This window comes from Notolepis coatsorum (genome assembly GCF_963971535.1).
Source record: "Notolepis coatsorum genome assembly, chromosome: 9".
In the NCBI taxonomy this organism is placed as follows: domain Eukaryota; kingdom Metazoa; phylum Chordata; class Actinopteri; order Aulopiformes; family Paralepididae; genus Notolepis; species Notolepis coatsorum.
Genome location: NC_140173.1, coordinates 76825813 through 76848552, shown reverse-complemented (window position 1 = coordinate 76848552; position 22740 = coordinate 76825813). Strand labels below are relative to the sequence as shown.

Genomic DNA, 22740 nt, shown 5'->3' with positions numbered 1-22740 from the left:
GTTAGTGATGTCCATATTCTTTATCTGCAGATTATAATGTTTCACATGAGCCATGGTAGCATGTCTGTAATGACTGACATATTCATACCGTCATACCCATTCATACCAAGTGTCATTACATTAAATGTAATGCTAGGATTATGATCATTAATCCCCCCCCACACTCTGATGCCCCTTAGATTCCGTATATCATTCAGCAATTAGATTTATCACCGGTGATGGTTATAATACACACCATTGTGTCCGGTATAGAAGAGTTTGATGGTCCTCCCTTACAGAGAGGCAATACTTACTTACATTGACAATCTATATCGTTTCTATATGAAGCCATAATTGGAGATTGCCCAAATAATCTCACTTTGTTATTGGAGTGGACATCTGGATTCTGGATCCTATGGTACATGATCCAATGATCTTACACTCAAAGCAACCAGTCCGTACTAAACTTGTGAAATCTTGCTTTTAGCTTCTGTGCTCCCGATATGTGGGACATTGGACAACAAACTCTAAATCTCAATACTTTGGTATCATGTGGTCAGTTTAAATCCTTAATTACAAAATCATGCCACCATAACCTGCAGTTGTTTTAATTTATTGTATAACCTCTGTTGTGTTTTTGCATTATTTTGTGCTCAAGCATCTACGCCACATAGTTTTAAAGCGTCTACCAACTGTATATAGCATCATAGGTAGCAGAGGGACGATTCATTGATTCAATCTTTATTTCAAATCCAGGCCTGGGCCCTGTTCCTCGTTCCTGGCTAACTGAGTTAGCCGGATAATTTTCAGGATAACTTCGCTAGACCTTTCCGTTCCTCAAAGTGCGATTGTCTAAATCACTATGGCAACAGATCAGAAAGTTTGAACCTGGTCCAGCGCAGGGTTTAGTTCAGTTAGCTCGATAAACTGGCCACGCCCTCGCAAAGAAATGCCAGCTCCCTCCCTGAAATAATCCTCACAGTCTAGATCCCATTATACCATTCTGAATTATGTTTTTGTGCTTTGTTTTTCTAGAGGGGGCTTTTGAAATGTAAAATAATATACCTAAAATGCTAATAATAAATCATATTCAGCCTATGGATTTACTTTGTCCTAAATAATGCACGTCATATGGCGCTCGGAGTCGCGATACACACTTACTATGTGGTTATTTTAATAACGGTGCATTGCAAATGTGAATCCCGTGGGGATATTTTTAATGAATGAAACTTATCGGGCGTTTGGCTCTGATTAGTTTCATATTCTCCGCTGTGGATGTATTTGCTTAACGGAGCGCCCGGATTGTGTTTCATTCAAGCATAAATTGAAGTGTCTTTATGCGTGGATTGTGCATGTGAATTACGACAAATCTGAATATGTGGATTGTTGAATTGTATCACTGTCACTCACACATTATTGTGATATTGTAACTGGGATTAAAATGTTTGAGGACATGCGCTGTTTGACGGATTTGATGGCGTGGACGTGACTTGAGAAAATGAATGAGCAATTGCAAGCCTTTGATGTTTTGATGAATACATTTGAGAAAATGCATTTATCTGTTCAAGCACTGTTATCTGATGATGAACAAGAAGGTGATTAACATGACTGGTGTCACTGGTATAAACCAAAGGTTAATCAATTCAATGCATGTATGGATGATGTCCGAAACAGATTAAAACCTGATTAATAGTGAAACTGCAAGCCTCTCTGACACGTTATTTCGGGGGTCGCGCCTTGAAAACTTTGGGAACCATGTATTTATATAGTACATGATACCTAAGCACATACAGTACAGATATCCTCATAAGTATCTATTAATTTGTATCAATTAGATACTCTTTATACTACTTATTCTGAAAGAGTTGAACTAATCTGAAAGAGTTGAACTAATTATTTTCGCTAGCAAGATCTCATTCGATTATTAATTCCATTAAGCCTACTGCCAGCAGGCACATTTAAAGAAATATAATCCGATTGATTGGGGTAATGAGGGATTAAAAATGTGCCTATAGTTTATGCATTTAACTTGTCGGCAAGGCTATTGAGCCGTACTGTATTGTACCCATTCCGCAATCTGTTAATAAAGTTTTCAATCAATCAATCAATCAATAAATGCCGTTCGAAAATCAAGATTTCTGCGATCGACACCTGCTGTCTTTTCAGGTGAGGCGGCCGCGCGCAATTATCCTGAGTATCAAGTCTGGTTCGAATTAACGAGACTGAATCAGCGTTCGAGGAACAGGGAAAGCCTGGATTCAAACATCGGGTTAATTGAATCTGGCTAATGGGACTTTCGATCGACTTAGTTGAACCAGGTACTAAGGACAAGTTGGTTGCCGAAAGTATTCACGCGCCTTGCGTTGCATGATTTTTTTTCCATAGCCTCTGTTTGCAAAGACGCTCTCTGATTGGCTAGGCCGCGTACAGCGAAGAAGAAAAGACCCTCTGACTGGTTTAGCTCCGAAGGGTCTCTTCCGCCTTGTACATATATTCTCTGCTTCGAAGTGGTTATGCTTAGGCATTCTTTCGAAGTGGTTATGCTTAGGCATTCTTTCGAAGTGGTTATGCTTAGGCATTCTTTCGAAGTGGTTATGCTTAGGCATTCTTTCTAAGTGGTTATGCTTAGGCATTCTTTCGAAGTGGTTATGCTTACTTAGGCATTCTTTCGAAGTGGTTATGCTTAGGCATTCTTTCGAAGTGGTTATGCTTAGGCCCTCTTTCGACGTGGTTATGCTTAGAGTTAGGGTTAGCCAATCGGAGAGCGTCTTTTTCTTCTTCGCTGCAATCAAAGAGCGTCTTCGCACACAGAGGCTATGGAAAAAAATCACGCCCCTGGGCTACACTGCAGTGCTAATGGAGCGCTGCAGCGACGGATGCAGGAGAGTTCGAGGGTCAGAGTAACATAACTGGACAAATCAGATTGAAACTTCGAAGCCATTGATTGACCTTCTTGTAAATGCAGTAAAACGGTTAATGCAGTGCCACGGTCAAACTGCTTTCTACTAGTCACGTTTGAGTAGATAACCAAGTTGCGGCTTGCATGTAAAAGTAGGCACGGATGGCAAAGAGATTGACGCCAAAACTGAACAGATGCAGCCGGTGTTGTGTTTTCTTTGGTCTCTCTGTTCATCTAACAGTCAGTGAACAGTCGGAACCCTCCCAGAACCACAACACACACACAGATAAAGGAGGTAGCGGTATCCCATCAGACCACAGAATCTGATTTATCCTATGTCGCCTCTCTCTCTCCCTCTCTCACCCCCGCCCCCCCCCCCCCTCAGAGACCACAGACACGCGGGATGCCTTTAATTTCCCATTAAAATGCCCCAGAACAACTGAGGGCTGAGGAGGTAATGTGTGTGTGTGACCATGTTCGTAGGTGTGTCTATACACAGTGTGTGTGTGTGTGTGTGTGTGTGTGTGTGTGTGTGTGTGTGTGTGTGTGTGTGTGTGTGTGTGTGTGTGTGTGTGTGTGTGTGTGTGTGTGTGTGTGTGTGTGTGTGTGTGTGTGCGTGTGTGTGCGTCAGGAAGCCGTAATAAGCACGGGGCATTAGTGCACATCATTCCGCATGACATGAAGAAGCAGCAGCTCCAGCACTGGACCCATGATAAATATTAATGGCTCGGAACAAGTGGATTGGGAGTTGAGTTATCAGGGCGGGTCTCTTCCTAATTGACATTTTACCTGCTGTATACCTTAACAGGCCTGTAAAACACTAGGCCTCGACTCAGCCAGAGAGAGGGACATGTCAGTCAAGCCTTGCCCCCCAGCCACAACCCCCTCCCTCTGAGGGGAGAGGAGAAGAGATGAGGAGAGGAGAGAGGAGAGAGGAGAGAGGAGAGGAGAGGAGGAGAGGAAAGGAGGAGGAGAGGAAATGAGAGGAGAGGAGAAGAGGGGAGAGGAGATGAGAGAGGAGAGGAGAGAGGAGAGGAGAGGAGAGAGGAGAAGAGATGAGGAGAGGAGAGGAGAGGGGAGATGAGGAGAGGAGAAGAGATGAGGAGAGGAGAGAGGAGAGAGGAGAGGAGAGAGGAGAGAGGAGAGGAGAGAGGAGAAGAGATGAGGAGAGGAGATGAGAGGAGAGAGGAGATGAGGAGAGATGAGGAGAGGAGAGAGGAGAGAGGAGAGAGGAGAGAGGAGAGGAGAGGAGAGGAGAGGAGGAGAAGAGATGAGGAGAGGAGAAGAGATGAGGAGAGGAGAGGAGAGGAGAGGAGAGAGGAGAGAAGAGCTGAGGACATGAGAGAGGAGAGGAGAAGAGATGAGGACATGAGAGAGGAGAGGAGAAGAGATGAGGACATGAGAGAGGAGAGGAGAAGAGATGAGGAGAGGAGAGGAGAGAGGAGAGGAGAGAAGACTTGGTAGCTCGATTGGAGAGAACACAGGTACTGTAATTCACACTACAGTGTAAAACCATACAGCCATTAATAACCATAACTGTTTCTGTGTAACAGTTTGTAGAGTAGCTGCTACTGAGGTTATTTGTAGACGTCAGATTTCTCAATATTTCAACCTGTTGATATCTGTTCATATTATTCAGACAGATTTGAATTTGAGGACATTCCAAACAGGTCACATATAAACACACCAGTGCATGTGAGCGGATCGGAGCGCGAGCGGCGCGGGGCGCGGAGCGGCCGGTTTTGACGTGAGCGAGGAGTGGGTTTTAAAATGAGTCGGCGCGACGTCCGGAGCGAGAGTTCTCCTCCGCTCCAATCCACTCCAGGCCGCTCACAGTGGTTTAACACTGATGTAATATATACATGCAGTACAATGCCAAAGCAACAGATGGCGATGTACAAACATGAAGGCCATTTTCAACCAATGAGAAGGGTGAACCTGTGATAGGCTGTTCGTTCAGGCTTTGTCACTGTAGAGACGCCCACACTCACTCCAGTTAGAAAAAGTATATCGACGCCATTGTTGTTGACGTTAGCTTACATGCTAACGTTAATGGCAGCGACCATAGCATTGTGGCTCGGCTAGCCTATCATCGCTTAATAGAGATAGTGAATGGATAAACAACGTTATTTAACATTGCAGAATGGCTACAATTACAATGCGGCTCAATACAAACAATTGTTAAGGGGCCCAGGGGGTGTAGACTGTTGTAGTTTGAGCTCATTTACACCATGCTCCAAAAAAAGAAGAAAAAAAACTGCCGAGCGATCTGGCGCGGGGAGCGGGGAGCGCTCGATTCAAGGTGAGCGGGGAGCGAGCGGAGAGCGACTTGGGGGCGGGGTCAACATGAGTGATTAGCGGAGCGGACCAAGCTTTAAAGAGCGAAGAGCGGATTTCTCGGCCGCGCCGATCCGCTCACGTGGTCTGAAACACACACACATATAAATAAATAAATAAACACACACACACACACACACACACACACACACACACACACACACACACACACACACACACACACACACACACACACACACACACACACACACACACACACACACACACACACACACACACACACACACACACACACACACACACACACACACACACACACACACACACCTGAGTTACTAAACTCACTAAAGCAACACTGCTGTGCTCACTATGGCACAAGGTAAGTATGCAGCACCACACGCACACACACACGCTCACACACACACAGTGTAAGCTGGACCCTGCATGCCATCTTCACTTACATTATCTGAAAATTGACAGGCGGGAGAGACAACAAAAATTATCCCCAGAGCAGAGAAGAGGGGGTTGGGGGGGGGGGGGGTCGAAGTTTGAGAAAACAAATATGACTGATGTCATCTCAGCTAAATGTCAAGCCCAGTGTGAGACCGACTGGTGAGTCTATTCATATTTACTGTTGCCAGGATTTCAATATCCACCATCGCAGAAGGAACCCAGGATGTTTCTCTTTCCACCAACGGAGTCACATATAGAGGCATCGACTGAGATCTCTCTTCTCCGAAATGGGAATATAAAAAAAGGTTAATCTATAGACAAACACTATTGAATAAATAGTTCATAATTCCAAGGTATTATCGGCGCTTACGTGGAATGGCAGATAATTAGTTTTTTTGTAAAGGCCAATGTTTGTAATATGTTTATGAAAAGAGCAAATGTGACACGGCGGGCGCTGTGATTTACGAGCATTCTCTGAGATGCAGACCAGCGTGATGATTTTTTTTTTATAAAACACAGCAAGGAATCAAGACAGACAGACAGACACAACCAGGTGGTCACAAGAGAGACAGACAACCTGCTAGTCACAAGACAGGCAAGACACAATAACCCAATAATACACGAGACCCTCTTCTTGGGACCAAGTAAGGTTTTGTCGATAATCCAATGTACAGTACTTTCTCTGGTATGCATCCCCTTAACAATTGTGTGTATTGAGCTGTACTGTATTGTACCCATTCTGCAATCTGTTATTCACAATCAATCAATCAATCAATCAATCACAATTTATATTAGTACACTGCATAGTATTGTATATTAGTACACTGCATAGTATTGTATATTATATGGTAACTCAGTTACGTCTATTCTGCATCGAACATTGTACATATGTCTATACTGAACACTGTGACCTCATTTTCTACTTCTAATTTACATGCTATACTATGTTATTTGATACTTATCTTGTCTAGCACAGTCTCTGGAGCGTAACAGTAAGAAGCATTTTGTATGAAAGTATTCTGTACTTCTGTATGACAACTATTAAAGAAACTTGAAAGTTGAAACAAGAGAGACAGACAGACACAACCTGCTAGTTACAAGAGAGACAGACACAACCTGCTAGTTACAAGAGAGACAGAAACAACCTGCTAGTTACAAGAGAGACAGACAGACACAACCTGCTAGTTACAAGAGACAGACACAACCTGCTAGTTACAAGAGAGACAGACAGACACAACCTGCTAGTTACAAGAGAGACAGACAGACACAACCTGCTAGTTACAAGAGAGACAGACACAACCTGCTAGTAACAAGAGAGACAGACAGACACAACCTGCTAGTTACAAGAGAGACAGACACAACCTGCTAGTTACAAGAGAGACAGACACAGCCTGCTAGTTACAAGAGAGACAGACACAACCTGCTAGTTACAAGAGAGACAGACAGACACAACCTGCTAGTTACAAGAGAGACAGACAGACACAACCTGCTAGTCACAAGAGAGACAGACACAACCTGCTAGTAACAAGAGAGACAGACACAACCTGCTAGTTACAAGAGAGACAGACACAACCTGCTAGTTACAAGAGAGACAGACACAACCTGCTAGTTACAAGAGAGACAGACACAACCTGCTAGTTACAAGAGAGACAGACACAACCTGCTAGTAACAAGAGAGACAGACAGACACAACCTGCTAGTTACAAGAGAGACAGACACAACCTGCTAGTTACAAGAGAGACAGACACAACCTGCTAGTTACAAGAGAGACAGACAGACACAACCTGCTAGTTACAAGAGAGACATACACAACCTGCTAGTTACAAGAGAGACAGACACAACCTGCTAGTCATCGGAGAGACAGACAGACACAACCTGCTAGTTACAAGAGAGACAGACACAACCTGGTAGTTACAAGAGAGACAGACACAACCTGCTAGTCACAAGAGAGACAGACACAACCTGCTAGTTACAAGAGAGACAGACAGACACAACCTGCTAGTTACAAGAGAGACAGACACAACCTGCTAGTTACAAGAGAGACAGACACAACCTGCTAGTCACAAGAGAGACAGACAGACACAACCTGCTAGTTACAAGAGAGACAGGCACAACCTGCTAGTTACAAGAGAGACAGACACAACCTGCTAGTTACAAGAGAGACAGACAGACACAACCTGCTAGTTACAAGAGATACAGACACAATCTGCTAGTTACAAGAGAGACAGACACAATCTGCTAGTTACAAGAGAGACAGACAGGGAGCGAAATTAACTTTTTGACTCACCGGCCAGTGGCGGGTAGATGGGAAGAGTCTACACGCCAAGCATATTTCTTACCTGCCAAAATTTGTTTGATTAAAAAAAATATATATATATTTTATATAAATTTTTTTTTTAAATAAAATATATATTATATAATCATACTTGTAGTTGTATTATCTGCGAGACATCGCCACCACGCAATAAGTCAAAATGCTTGCTATCTGCAAACAGCTCCACTGTCTGTGTGTATACTTGAGTAGCCTCCAGCTCCAGCAAGGATTCTCCGGCCCTGCAGCTAGACCCTATATTCAGCTAGACCCTACATTCAGCATGCAAGGATTCTCCGGGGATGCAGCTGGACCCATTTATAACGTTACGGTTATGTTGTCAAATCACATTCAACATGCCCTCAGCTAGAATACGCATTCAATCAATGTTATAAGACATTGATATCAGGAGCTATCTGTAGCTACTGCTAGCCCGGTAGATAACGTTAAGACAATTTAGTTTACTGGGACAGATCAATCTAGCGTGAGCTAGCTAACGCGAGCTAGCTAACGAGGGAACGGAGGTTTTATGCACTCGAGTAGACTATTGCTGGAGCATTTGTTGATATCAGTAGCTAGCCAGCTAGATACCGTTAGACAATGCGTTAGCACTAGATGCTGCGGGCGAGCTGCTACCATTCTGGGAGCTTAACGTTAGCACTAGATGCTGCAGGCGAGCTGCTACCAGAGAGCTTAACGTTAGCAGTGGCACTAGAGCTGCAGGGCGCGGGCCGCTCTGTGTTGATACGAGCAGAAGCCAATAGTATCCCGCTGCAGGGGGCTGGCCCGGCTGGGCGGATATGACTCGTTGCCACGTTTTTTTTCAAAATAAGAATATCATACGAACCGAATGCTGCTAACTGCCGGAGCCATCGATATTATGACTCTAGCTGCGCTTGGGCCGGAAATGAGACCCGCACAGATCTTCAAAATAAGAGTATCATTATGAACTACACGTCTACACGCCACACGGCGGGCAGGGCTCTCAGTGGCAAGCGCCAAAGGTAAAAACTGAGCGCCCCTGGCGGGCGGCGGGCTTTAATTTCGCCCCCTGGAGACAGACACAACCTGCTAGTTACAAGAGAGACAGACACAACCTGCTAGTCACAAGAGAGACAGACAGACACAACCTGCTAGTTACAAGAGAGACAGACACAACCTGCTAGTCACAAGAGAGACAGACAGACAGACACAACCTGCTAGTCACAAGAGAGACAGACACAACCTGCTAGTCACAAGAGAGACAGACAGACACAACCTGCTAGTCACAAGAGAGACAGACAGACACAACCTGCTAGTTACAAGAGAGACAGACAGACACAACCTGCTAGTTACAAGAGAGACAGACAGACACAACCTGCTAGTCATAAGAGAGACAGACACAACCTGCTAGTTACAAGAGAGACAGACAGACACAACCTGCTAGTTACAAGAGAGACAGACAGACACAACCTGCTAGTTACAAGAGAGACAGACACAACCTGCTAGTTACAATAGAGACAGACAGACACAACCTGCTAGTTACAAGAGAGACAGACACAACCTGCTAGTTACAAGAGAGACAGACAGACACAACCTGCTAGTTACAAGACAGATAGACACAACCTGCTAGTCATAAGAGAGACAGACAGACACAACCTGCTAGTGACAAGACAGACAGACACAACCTGCTAGTTACAGACTGATTGGTAACACAGTCCATATCGAGGCTACATATGGAACTGAAGTTATTCCTTCCTCTTTATCGATGAGTTCTTGGAATGCAGAGAAGACGATCATCGCTCACACATCCAACAGTTTGTGTGTTGGCAATACTGTTGCCATGCAACTACAGTATAATACGGGAAAATACAAAATATATTAAAATAATACAAAATATACATTATGGCAAATTGAGGGGGGAAACATGCCCCCCAATGTGACCATGAGGATGTATACCGAGTGGCTGGTATGAGTCTCCTTACTGCTGCCTTCTTGTCTGAGTATTTGGCTCCACCAAGAGGCCACGTACAGTACAATAACTGACATGATGCAGAACATTTTCTAATGAATGGAATCAGTTTAGTCCACACAGATGTATAGTTGTGTATGATGACCTAATGATAGTCAAATTAGTAAAAGAGCCACAACAAAACTGAGAAACTATAGTATGGAGATTAAATTGGAAGGTATAGAGAGAGGATTCCAATATAGACTATGAGAACATCAGCCCAGTACTATTTGAAATAATTAATCCATAACCAGTATCATCAATACTGAATAAGTCAAAACATTTTGGAAAATAAACTACCAGTGAGCATGATCCTAAAATATTTCCAATTATCTAGCACCACCTTGTGGCCATCTACCATGACTGCATATCCTAAGAAAATCCTGCTGAATATGGAGTATTCATTTTCCATGGATTCTCCCTCTGTACACTAAGAATGTGAAAACATGATGAACAGAGTATTACCCAGGACATTAGGATAGCTAATGGATGTTTTTTTTCCGTTTAAAAACATTACAAGGTGTGAATGAAGCCAGGGGGGGGGGGGGGGGGAACCACAGTGTTCAGTGTGTGCAATACTTTGTTTGTAAATCTAGCAGATAAAAATGGAAAATGGGGTAAAATGCACACTTCCCTTTCTTTCGGTTTGGAAGCTTAAAAAGGGGGAATGTCCATTTTATTTTCAGTCAATGTTTGTGAGCATCTCTCTACAGACACCAGAGAGAGAGAGAGAGAGAGAGAGAGAGAGCATCATGTACAGTACCTCTCTCTACAGACACCAGAGAGAGAGAGAGCATCATGTACAGTACCTCTCTCTACAGACACCAGAGAGAGAGAGAGAGAGAGAGAGCATCATGTACAGTACCTCTCTCTACAGACACCAGAGAGAGAGAGAGAGAGAGAGAGAGAGAGAGAGAGAGAGAGAGAGAGCATCATGTACAGTACATCTCTCTACAGACACCAGAGAGAGAGAGAGAGAGAGAGAGAGAGAGAGAGAGAGAGAGAGAGAGAGCATCATGTACAGTACCTCTCTCTACAGACACCAGAGAGAGAGAGCATCATGTACAGTACCTCTCTCTACAGACACCAGAGAGAGAGAGAGCATCATGTACAGTACCTCTCTCTACAGACACCAGAGAGAGAGAGAGAGAGAGAGAGAGAGAGAGAGAGAGAGAGAGAGAGAGAGAGAGAGAGCATCATGTACAGTACCTCTCTCTACAGACACCAGAGAGAGAGAGAGAGAGAGAGAGAGAGAGAGAGAGAGAGAGAGAGAGAGAGAGAGCATCATGTACAGTACCTCTCTCTACAGACACCAGAGAGAGAGAGAGAGAGAGAGAGAGAGAGAGAGAGAGAGAGAGAGAGAGAGAGAGAGAGAGAGAGCATCATGTACAGTACCTCTCTCTACAGACACCAGAGAGAGAGAGAGAGAGAGAGAGAGAGCATCATGTACAGTACCTCTCTCTACAGACACCAGAGAGAGAGAGAGAGAGAGAGAGAGAGCATCATGTACAGTACCTCTCTCTACAGACACCAGAGAGAGAGAGAGAGAGAGAGAGAGAGAGCATCATGTACAGTACCTCTCTCTACAGACACCAGAGAGAGAGAGAGAGAGAGCATCATGTACAGTACCTCTCTCTACAGACACCAGAGAGAGAGAGAGCATCATGTACAGTACCTCTCTCTACAGACACCAGAGAGAGAGAGAACATCATGTACAGTACCTCTCTCTACAGACACCAGAGAGAGAGAGAGAGCATCATGTACAGTACCAAATTCAAATTCAAATTCAAATTAGGACCTGGCTCAAAATTCTAAATTCCGTAATAAATCCAATAATATTATATGGCAGTGAAGTGTGGGGTCCATTAACTAACCAAGATTTCCCAAAATGGGAAAAACACCCATTAGAAGTACTGCATGCAGAATTGTGCAAAAACCTACTTAAGGTCCACAGACACACTGCCAATAATGCATGCAGGGCAGAACTCGGCCAATACCCCCTAATCATTCAAATTCAAAAGCGAGCCATAAAATTTTACACACACCTCCAATCAAGTGACCCCCACTCCTACAACTACAAAGCCCTTCAGAGCCAAGAGATGAACCCAGATAAGAGTCCCCTCTGCCAGCTAGTCAGAAATCTCTGCCCACAAATGCCTCAGGACAGATACCAAAAAATCTGGCCCAACCAAATAACCTCAAAACAAAAAGAAAACTATATAGAATTTTGGAACAAATCAACCAAATCTCAAAGTAAATTAGAATTCTATTTGACCCTAAACAGAGAGTACATGGTGGCAGAATACCTGACTACTGTGAGTGAGATAAAATTAAGAAAAACATTGACACGGTACAGACTGTGTGGACACAGTCTAGCCATAGAAACAGGCCGTTACAGGCAAAACTGGCTGCCCAGAGAGGCCAGGCTGTGTTCACTTTGCCATCAGGGGGACATTGAGACAGAACTTCACTTCCTGCTATACTGTGAGAAATACAAGGACCTAAGAGAAGTCTTCTTTGATAAAATAAACAAAATTGATGCACAGTTTATCCATCTCCCTGATCACCAAAAGCTACTATACATGTGTGGGGAGAAAAGTCAGTGTACAGCATTAGCTGCAAAATATGTAGACGGTTGTCACAAAATAAGAGAACAAGCCCTGTAAAATGTATCTGAATGGCCACACTTGAAAAATGACTACCCGATCGAGTGACTATTTTGTAAATTAATATGTTTCCTGTTGATTGTCCTTACTGTTATTACTAATGTTATGATATTTTATTGCTTAATATATATGTTATTGTTTGTATGTTGAACTTGCTTTGGCAATAAGTATGTTAATATTTCATGCCAATAAAGCCTATTTGAATTTGAATTTGAGAGAGAGAGAGAGCATCATGTACAGTACCTCTCTCTACAGACACCAGAGAGAGAGAGAGAGAGAGAGAGAGAGAGAGAGAGAGAGCATCATGTACAGTACCTCTCTCTACAGACACCAGAGAGAGAGAGAGAGAGAGAGCATCATGTACAGTACCTCTCTCTACAGACACCAGAGAGAGAGAGAGAGAGAGAGAGAGAGAGAGCATCATGTACAGTACCTCTCTCTACAGACACCAGAGAGAGAGAGAGAGAGCATCATGTACAGTACCTATCTCTACAGACACCAGAGAGAGAGAGAGAGAGCATCATGTACAGTACCTGTACCTCTCTCTACAGACACCAGAGAGAGAGAGAGCATCATGTACAGTACCTGTACCTCTCTCTACAGACACCAGAGAGAGAGAGAGCATCATGTACAGTACCTGTACCTCTCTCTACAGACACCAGAGAGAGAGAGAGCATCATGTACAGTACCTCTCTCTACAGACACCAGAGAGAGAGAGAGCATCATGTACAGTACCTCTCTCTACAGACACCAGAGAGAGAGAGAGAGCATCATGTACAGTACCTCTCTCTACAGACACCAGAGAGAGAGAGAGAGCATCATGTACAGTACCTCTCTCTACAGACACCAGAGAGAGAGAGAGAGAGAGAGAGAGCATCATGTACAGTACCTCTCTCTACAGACACCAGAGAGAGAGCATCATGTACAGTACCTCTCTCTACAGACACCAGAGAGAGAGAGCATCATGTACAGTACCTCTCTCTACAGACACCAGAGAGAGAGAGAGAGAGAGAGAGAGAGCATCATGTACAGTACCACTCTCTACAGACACCAGAGAGAGAGAGAGAGAGCATCATGTACAGTACCTCTCTCTACAGACACCAGAGAGAGAGAGAGAGAGAGAGAGAGAGAGCATCATGTACAGTACCACTCTCTACAGACACCAGAGAGAGAGAGAGAGCATCATGTACAGTACCACTCTCTCATTAAGTGCTTTTTACAGTGGTCCCATGAACGTTACATCAGTGTTGTGGCTGACTGAGGAGGAGCTGGGTATCCTGTATGAAGCACAGCATGGGTTGTGCCGAGAAAAAGGACTCTACTCTTCGAGTTGAGTTCTCAGATATGATGAAAAACGTCAAGATCTTCATGAAAAACTGATGAAAAATCAGACCTTGGCTTGACTGCGCAACACATATTTGTATCTGCTACTATCCACCAAAGCTTAAGCCCCCTGGTTGCACATACATCTATGTTTTTTTTTTTTTAAACTTTATTTTTTAGCGTTTATCGCTTTTCTGGTCAAGCATGACCGACAGTTGTAGGGTGAAACGGGAGAGAGAGCAGGGGGAGACATTCGGCAAATGACGGCGAGTCCGGGAATCGAACTCGGAGTCAACCAGATCCGTGACGCAGCACGGAGTCCCGCGACGCAGCGCGGTAACATGGTGTGCTACTGGAGCACTCCTACATCTATGTTCTGACACAGCAGAGAGGCACTTACTGTGAAATGCTCCTGGGATTTGTAGTTCTCGTCGAGGTAGACACAGGCTCGGCTATACATACATCTATGTTCTGACACAGCAGAGAGAGGCACTTACTGTGAAATGCTCCTGGGATTTGTAGTTCTCGTCGAGGTAGACACGGGCTCTGCTGTACTCCTTCATAGCATCACTGGACAGCAACTCTCTGGTGAAGAGAAAACACACAATATTATCGAGCAATATAGTCAATGGTATCCCATATATGCTGTCTCTGTTACCAAAAGCAACAAGTAAGTAAGAAGAAATCATTATTTATAGCAACTTTCAATACAGTCGAGTTAAAGAGTGCTTCTAAGGCCCCGTTTAGACGGAAACGCTAGCAGGTGAATCCGCAAAAATATTTTTTCAGATGTGCCTTTCGTTTATACGGAAACGGCGTTTTTACGGGGTGAAACCGTAAAAAAGTGAGACCACCTTCCAGGGTGGAATTCCTAGAAACGGTAAACCTTTGCGCTCTCGTCTAAACTGTCAAACCGCATAAAACGATGACGAAAGGGTCGTCAAGGCTCTCGTCGCGCCTACTGCTTACATCACAGGCATGCGCCAGTAGCCTAGAAGCGTAAACAAAGCATGTCTGATTCTATCCATGGCAATCACCTGAAGGCTACATTGGCAGTACTTTTAAATACACAAGAATCTGTCCCGCGGCTATCACAACTATTATGACTGGACCCACTGTCTGTGAGTGACTCTGCTTTGGTCCAATCACATTCCCCACCCACACTCTGCGAATCAGAGGCAGAGTAGGGCGGGTCTTCACAGCACGTCATGTGACATATGCGCCAATCGTGTGACAGCAGGGCTCCGTTGTCTCGAGTTGTTACAGCCTCGTCTGCACGGAGAATTCCACCCCAAAACGCTCGTCTAAACGCAAAATTTAAAGTGAAACCGCAAGACGACTTTTGCGGTTTCTGTTCAGACTTCCATCCCAAAACGCTTGTCTAAACGTAGCCTAAAATAAAAAGAAAAATGTAAAATAAACACAAAAATTATAATTATCGATTAAAAAAAGTTTTTTTAGAAGCTTCTTAAAATGTAAGACTGCCAATCTGATCTTTAGATCAGATACAAAATCAGCCATCACAATTATTATGAAATTCCTGTTCTGATAAAAGCCTTGCAAAATATGTATTGGTGGAAAAACGTCTCATGAAATCTTTTTTATTTCAACTGCAACTGAGATTGTGGGTGAGGGAAAGATAGTGCCAAAAGTATGTTGCTGTGATTTTCAGTGGAGATTATCACTATACACATCACTAAATAGGTGGTAGAGTCTGCTCACTACAAACTCCATTGATTGATTGATTGATTGATTGATTGAAAATTGTATTAACAGATTGCAGAATGGGAATACAATACACACAATTGTTAAGGGGATGCAGACCAGAGAAAGACTTTCATCTTGTTTACATCAGGTTCCCCCATTTTCAATTCATAATGACATTTATGACATACACAACATACAGATATACTGATATATATCATGACATTTATGACATGCATGACATACAGATATATACAGATACATTTACGGGGGCCAGTTTCGAATTGCAGCCTCCCGTAGGTGCTCTTTGAGGGCGGTTTTGAAGGTGGGTAGGGATTCACATTATTTTACGGCTGTGGGTAGGGCGTTCCACATTGTTGTGGCATAATTGCTAAACGTGTTTAGTCCCTTGTTTGAGCCGAATCTGGGTTGAACATGATTTGTGGAACTCCCTCTGGTATTGTGATCGTGGAATTCACAGACCTTTGTATTTCGACATGTACATGGGTACCTTCGTGGTGTAGTGTATCTTGTAGACCAGGCCCATTGCAAGCTGTCGTCTACTCTAAGCCATCCTAGGATGTCAAAGTGGGCAGGGGTGATGTGGGTTCTAGGAGTAAGGTCAAGTAGTAGTCTGACCAGTTTGTTTTGTGATGTTTCATGTTTGTAATCTTGTTTTTAGTGCCTTTGAGGTGCTTTGGTACCATGAGGTGCAAGCATAGTCGTAGTACCCTTGAATGAGTGCTCCTGTTAGAGTCTTCAGGGTATTGTTGTTTACCAGAATGGCTGCTTTTCTTTTTTTTGTAAATGGCTGCTTTTTTATATAGCGCTTTTATCCAAAGCGCTTTACAATTTGTTCCTCACATTTTACCCATTCACTCACACACCGACGGCGGAGGCAATCATGCAAGGTGCCAACCTGCTCATCGGGAGCAATTAGGGGTTAAGTGTCTTGCTCAAGGACACATCGACACGCTGCCCGGGAGGAGCGGGAATCGAACCGGGAACCTCCCCGGATTGCCAGACGACTGCACTGTCGCCCCATAGAGAGGAGAGGAGATCCGGTACGTTGGTTGGTTTACTTTTTTGATTACATTGGTTGCCATTTTATCACAGGAAAGATTAGCCTCTACTAGGATGGAGCCCAGGTATGTAATTTCATCTTTCCATGTGACAATATTGTCACCCACTGTAACAGAGGAGCCGTTGGCCTTGCTGAGTTTGTTATTTGATCCAAAGAGAATGGACTATGAGGTTTACCCAGGTGTGTGATGGTTTGTTATCAGCCAGCCACCTTTATCAGCTGCAACCTGCAGCTCATATATCTGATGATATATCTGATACACACGTCCTCATCCTGTGTGTGTGTGTTACGGTGTGTGTGTGTGTGTGTGTGTGTGTTACGGTGTGTGTGTGTGTGTGTGTGTGTGTGTGTGTGTTACGGTGTGTGTGTGTGTGTGTGTGTTACGGTGTGTGTGTGTGTGTGTTACGGTGTGTGTGTGTGTGTGTGTGTGTGTGTGTGTGTGTGTGTGTGTGTGTGTGTGTGTGTGTGTGTGTGTTATGGTGTGGGTAGAGGGGTGTTGGACCCAGGTGCAGTGAAGAACAGACACGATGAGAGACAGTTCTTGATTCTCGAATATGAGCCCTGCTCCTTTAATTTGAGTGTGTGGCTCAAAAACAAAAGGGAGAGAGCAAGTCTCCCAAAACGCACTAAATAATAAGCACGTCGTCACACGATCTGCTGCATATGCTCGTCGTAGTAGAAATTGCAGTTGCGATAAACGGCAATGATAAAGACACAGCGTCTTCGACAAAATAGCACAACAAGAATGTCCTCCGTGGCGAGGAGCGATAATGCCTTCACAATGATACACAAGACTACTCTCACGGTAACTGTTCAGTGAACGACAATGTGAATCGCAAACAAGGAGGACATATGAAGCAGAGTAAACTATACACACCAGGTACTAATCAGGGCAATCAGGGCAGAAAGACAGGTAACGGAGAACTTTAATCCCTGGGTATTAATCGAACGAAACGAAGAAAAGGCATATTCCAGCATGGTTATTAATGATACCAATGGCAAACAGTGGTTAACGGTCTTTATTAGTGTTTGCGCTGCCCAGGCAGCAATGGTCTTTAGGAAGTTAATAGATATCATATCTGACATCACCGTACGTGTACACGTCTGTCAGCCTGTCGCGTATTTCTCCCATAACACGCTTTGCTCGGCTTAGTCCACTTTTCCACATTGCATGGGGGTGTTTCATTACTATATATGGTTAATTACGGGCGGTTCTATATGCAAATACTTAAAATCGTGCACGAGCGCGGAGCGTAGAACAAATGGTATTTATCAACACGGAGTGTGCGTAGAACCTGTGTATGCACGTGTGATAAATCCCGATTTTTCTGTGCGTACACACATTCTAAATTCTGTGCTTAAGAACGAAAATAGAACACTTTCTAAGCATTGTTGATCAATGAGGGCCCTGGACTTTTGCTCCGAGGTGAGAGTAAAACCCCAAACGTTACGTGTGTGTGTGTGTGTGTGTGTGTGTGTGTGTGTGTGTGTGTGTGTGTGTGTGTGTGTGTGTGTGTGTGTGTGTGTGTGTGTGTGTATGGATGCGTGTATGCAGTGGCAGCTATCATGGATTTGCGCTTGTTAGACAATGTTTTCCCTTTTTCTTTTATATAATTTTATCTAATAAAAGGTGAACGCATGGAGTTTGTGGTAAGCATAGTATACAACTCTTACAAGGTACTTTCTCCCATGATAGTGTCAATATGTGACAGCCAGTATTGTGATATTGTACACCATTAACATTTCAAGGCTTTCAATGAAAGACCATATAACGATATTCTGTCAAATTATGTTCTTGAAAATGGAGGGGAAATATTGGTCGACTCGAGCACTTGAAAGGCCTTGAAATGAATGGCCTGAAATGGCCTTGAATTTCATTTAGCAACTGATTCATGGGTTTTCTACTCACACATACAATTGATTTTGAATTCTCAAGTGGATATTATTTCAGCTTTTTAATATGGTCAAAGTGAAAGAAAAACAGAGTGATCAATCATAACATCAAGGAATCAAAGAACTAATACCTAAGTCACCATAGAAACGTATCGTAAATATCATCATATTGTGGCCCGGGTACTGTGATAATATCATGTGAGGATCTCTCCGGAGAGGTACAGCTGAGGTACAGCTGAGGTACAACTGAGGTACAACTGAGGTTTGATTGATTGATTGAAAACGTTATTAACAGATTGCAGAATGGGTACAATACAGTACAGCTCAATACAAAACAAACTGCTAAGAGGATGCAGACCAGAAAAATACTTGTCTTGTTTACATCAGGGTCCGCCATTTTCAATTCATCATGACATTTATGACATACACGACAAACAGATATAGTAGTATAGTAAAAAAGAGATCATAAAAAATACATCCGAAGGGGAAGAAACTGTACATAGGCACAGCTGAGGTACCTATACCCTGAAGACTGGCAGGAGCACTCATTCAAGGGTACTACGACTATGCTTGCACCTCATGGTACCAAACTACATCAAAGGCACTAAAAACCAAATTACAAACATTTCAAAACAAACTAGTCAGACTACTGCTTGACCCGACTCCTAGAACCCACCTCACCCCTGCCCACTTTGACAACCTAGGATGGCTTAGAGTAGACGACAGAGTACAGCAACTTGCAATGGGCCTGGTCTACAAGATACACTACACGACCAAGGTACCCATGTACATGTCAAAATACTTCCCAAAGGTCAGTGAATACCACGATCACAACACCAGAGGGAGCTCCACAAATCATGTTAAACCCAGATTCGGCTCAAGCAAGGGACTAAACACGTTTCGCAATTATGCCACATCAATAGGGATGGGTACCTTTCACATTTGAACCGATACCGGTACCGGTACCTGTGAATCGATACCGGTACCCAACGGTACCTTTTTTCGGTACTTAAAAAAAAAATAAAAAAAAAATAAAAAAAAAATATTTTATTAATTTTTTTTTTTTTACTTTTTAACTTTTTTTTTTAACTTTTTTCTTTTCATGTCAACGTTCACACGCACAATATATGCTTACCTAGGATTTGACTTGATTCAACAACAAAGCAGTCGGAGCAATGACAAGCCGAAAACTGTCGAAATTTAATTTACCTACCTCAGTCGTAAAAGAAAATCCAAACTTCAAATAACTACAATTTCGACAGTTTTCGGCTTATCATTGCTCCGACTGCTTTGTTGTTGAATCAAGTCAAATCCTAGGTAAGCATATATTGTGCGTGTGAACGTTGACATGAAAAGAAAAAAGTAAAAAAATAAATAAAAAAAATAATAAAAAATATTTTTTTTTCTTTTATTTTTTTTTTATTTTTCAGTTTCTCACTTGATTCGATACTCGGTAGTACCGACGTGTTTCGGTTCGGTACCTCAAAAGTACCGAATTCGGTACCCATCCCTACACATCAATGTGGAACGCCCTACCCAAAGCTGTAAAGGAATGTGAATCACTACCCACTTTCAAAAACACTCTCAAAGAACACCTACGGGAGACTGCAATTGGTATGGTATGATGAATTGAAAATGGGGGACCCTGATGTAAACAAGACGAAAGTCTTTCTCTGGTCTGCATCCCCTTAACAATTGTATGTATTGAGCTGTACTGTACCCATTCTGCAATCTGTTAATAAACTTTTCAATCAATCAATCAATCAATCAAAGCTGAGGAGGTACAGCTGAGGTACAACTGAGGTACAACTGAGGTACAGCTGACTTGCCACCAGAGGGAGTAGTCGGCTCATTTTCACAGAGACGGCTCTCATTCCTCATTTTACACCGTGTGTGAAGGAGACAGCGAGTGGGTGTTGTTGCCTTCTATTTCTCTCAGAGGAACAGCTCCTGCTGACAACCACTGGAGAGAGAGCGAGAGCTGCATCAGAAGAAGAGACAAGAGAAAGGACACTACTCACTTGACAAAACTGTCCACGTGCGACATGGAAGCCTCGTAGTTCTTCCCACCGACCTCTTGACAGTGCACTGCCATGAAGTGAGGCTTGTGTGTGTGGACGGCCTGTGAAGGAGAGAGAGGAGAGGAAGACAGGAGTAAATTTGTGATTCCATTAAACTGTGAGTCTATGATCGACTAGACGGGCACTGGAAGAGATGCCCTGATGTACAACCGGCGCAGCCCTGCCCTTCTGGTTAACATCAGCTGGTCACCTACTGTGAAAATGCGTTATAGGGCTATATTTTATTCCCGCCATGGAGCGAGACACCTCACTCAAATTCACCTCGACTTTGGAACAGCTGTCTGACAGCTGTGCTCACCGCTGTTCCCCCGCAGCTCACGGAACCACTGGAATGTCTGCGTTTATGAAGCACAACAGTGCACTTGATAAAGCACCACATCCAGTTCTACTTCCACAGTCGTAAATGGTCTCTTAAATCGGCACATGTATTTGTATTTCACTCATGAAGAAAGTAGTAAAAATATAAATTATAATAATAAAATAAAATCTCTGGATTCTCTCCTTCTGCCCCTACGTTAGGCCAGCCAGAGAATCAGTCTATTTCTGAACTTATAATCATGTGGGCAAATATAACATGATGTGACCATACAGTGAATATTAAATACTTAACCTACAAACATTACCTTGAAAAATATTCATGTAACTAAAGAGATTTGCTTGGAAAAGAATGTTTCTAATGCATAGGTATTTCACCTACAATAGAGGCTGCCTGGGGCGTGTTGTAAAATGTTTACAAGGCATAATACTATTTCACCACAATACAAACTAGATAAAAGGTCAGATGAGGTCGCCTCATAAATTGGGCCAGAACTTCCAGAAGCCATTTAGTCGGCTTGTTCCATCTGCCATCGGGGTGTCCCTGTGTGCGGAGCAGGGTGTGACACATCGGGGTGTCCCTGTGTGCGGAGCAGGGTGTGACACATCGGGGTGTCCCTGTGTGCGGAGCAGGGTGTGACACATCGGGGTGTCCCTGTGTGCGGAGCAGGGTGTGACACATCGGGGTGTCCCTGTGTGCGGAGCAGGGTGTGACACATCGGGGTGTCCCTGTGTGCGGAGCAGGGTGTGACAGACACACTACACCACTGGCCCGGGGAGGATCTCCCTCTGTACTAATACTGATGACTCTAATGCTAACTGGTCCGTCACCAGTGGAAGGCCTATATATGGGCATCGTTCCAGGAAATACAACATGCACCAAGTGACCTCGGTAGATGTGACCAAAACACAACATTTGTGTTAATATCCACTTCCTGTGCCTGGAGATAGTAGAGTGGTTAAAGGGGCAGTTTGTAATTTTTTAACCTAGATCCCATCGTTGTGAGGAAGACATTGTGATAATGGGATATAGAGGTTGACTGCAGGCTGACACTATTTCAACTGTAGTAGGCCCCACTTGAGGAAATGTGGAGAAATAGTGTCTGCAGTTCGCTAGGGTCAGGTACCGAACTCTGTACTGTTTTTTTTTTTTTTTTTTATTATTATCTTTTTCCCCCTCATTCTTTTTCCGATTTTTCTCCCATCCCACTGTTAGTCGTTATGCCAATTCCCAACCCCCTTCCTGGTTGTTGCGCACTTTCCCCTACTGTTGGTCCGAGAGGCCGGAGACTGTCTCATGCTTTCCTCCGACGCATGTGCAGCCAGCCGGCAGCGCAGATTCTCACCGGGAGAGTGTAACGTGTGGAAGGTCGCACTACCTCTCTCCAGATCCTACCCTTGCTGAGCAGGCGCCCCGACCGAACTGTAGGGGTCACTGTCCACAACGCCCAGGACCCACCCACGGCTCGCCTCCCCCTAACTCAGCCAAACGAGTTAATATAGCGATCAGCCCGAGCCAAGGCCATGCTGACTCTCCGGGAGTCGAGACCGCAGCCTCTTGCATTGGTGACGAGCACAATCTCCGCTACGCCACCTGACCGCCCCGAACTCTGTACTTTTAAGGGTACTACTGACCAGATTACATCGGTACTACAGAGTACCGATTCGCGCTAGATCAATCCGTACCAAATTTCGGTACCATATTTAATTTTTTACAACTGAAATATTTGTTTTGTTATTAGAG

The 22740-nt window shown here is 43.8% G+C and overlaps 1 protein-coding gene across 1 annotated transcript in view; it reads right to left on the bottom strand.

Annotated features, from left to right (window-relative positions):
• inpp5a (inositol polyphosphate-5-phosphatase A) overlaps window positions 1-22740 on the bottom strand; it is a 359903-nt gene that overhangs the window by 188685 nt on the left and 148478 nt on the right. Inside the window, 2 exon segments of the mRNA XM_084321922.1 lie at window positions 14417-14504; window positions 20622-20722. Of these exon segments, the coding sequence (XP_084178048.1) occupies window positions 14417-14504; window positions 20622-20722 (189 nt within the window).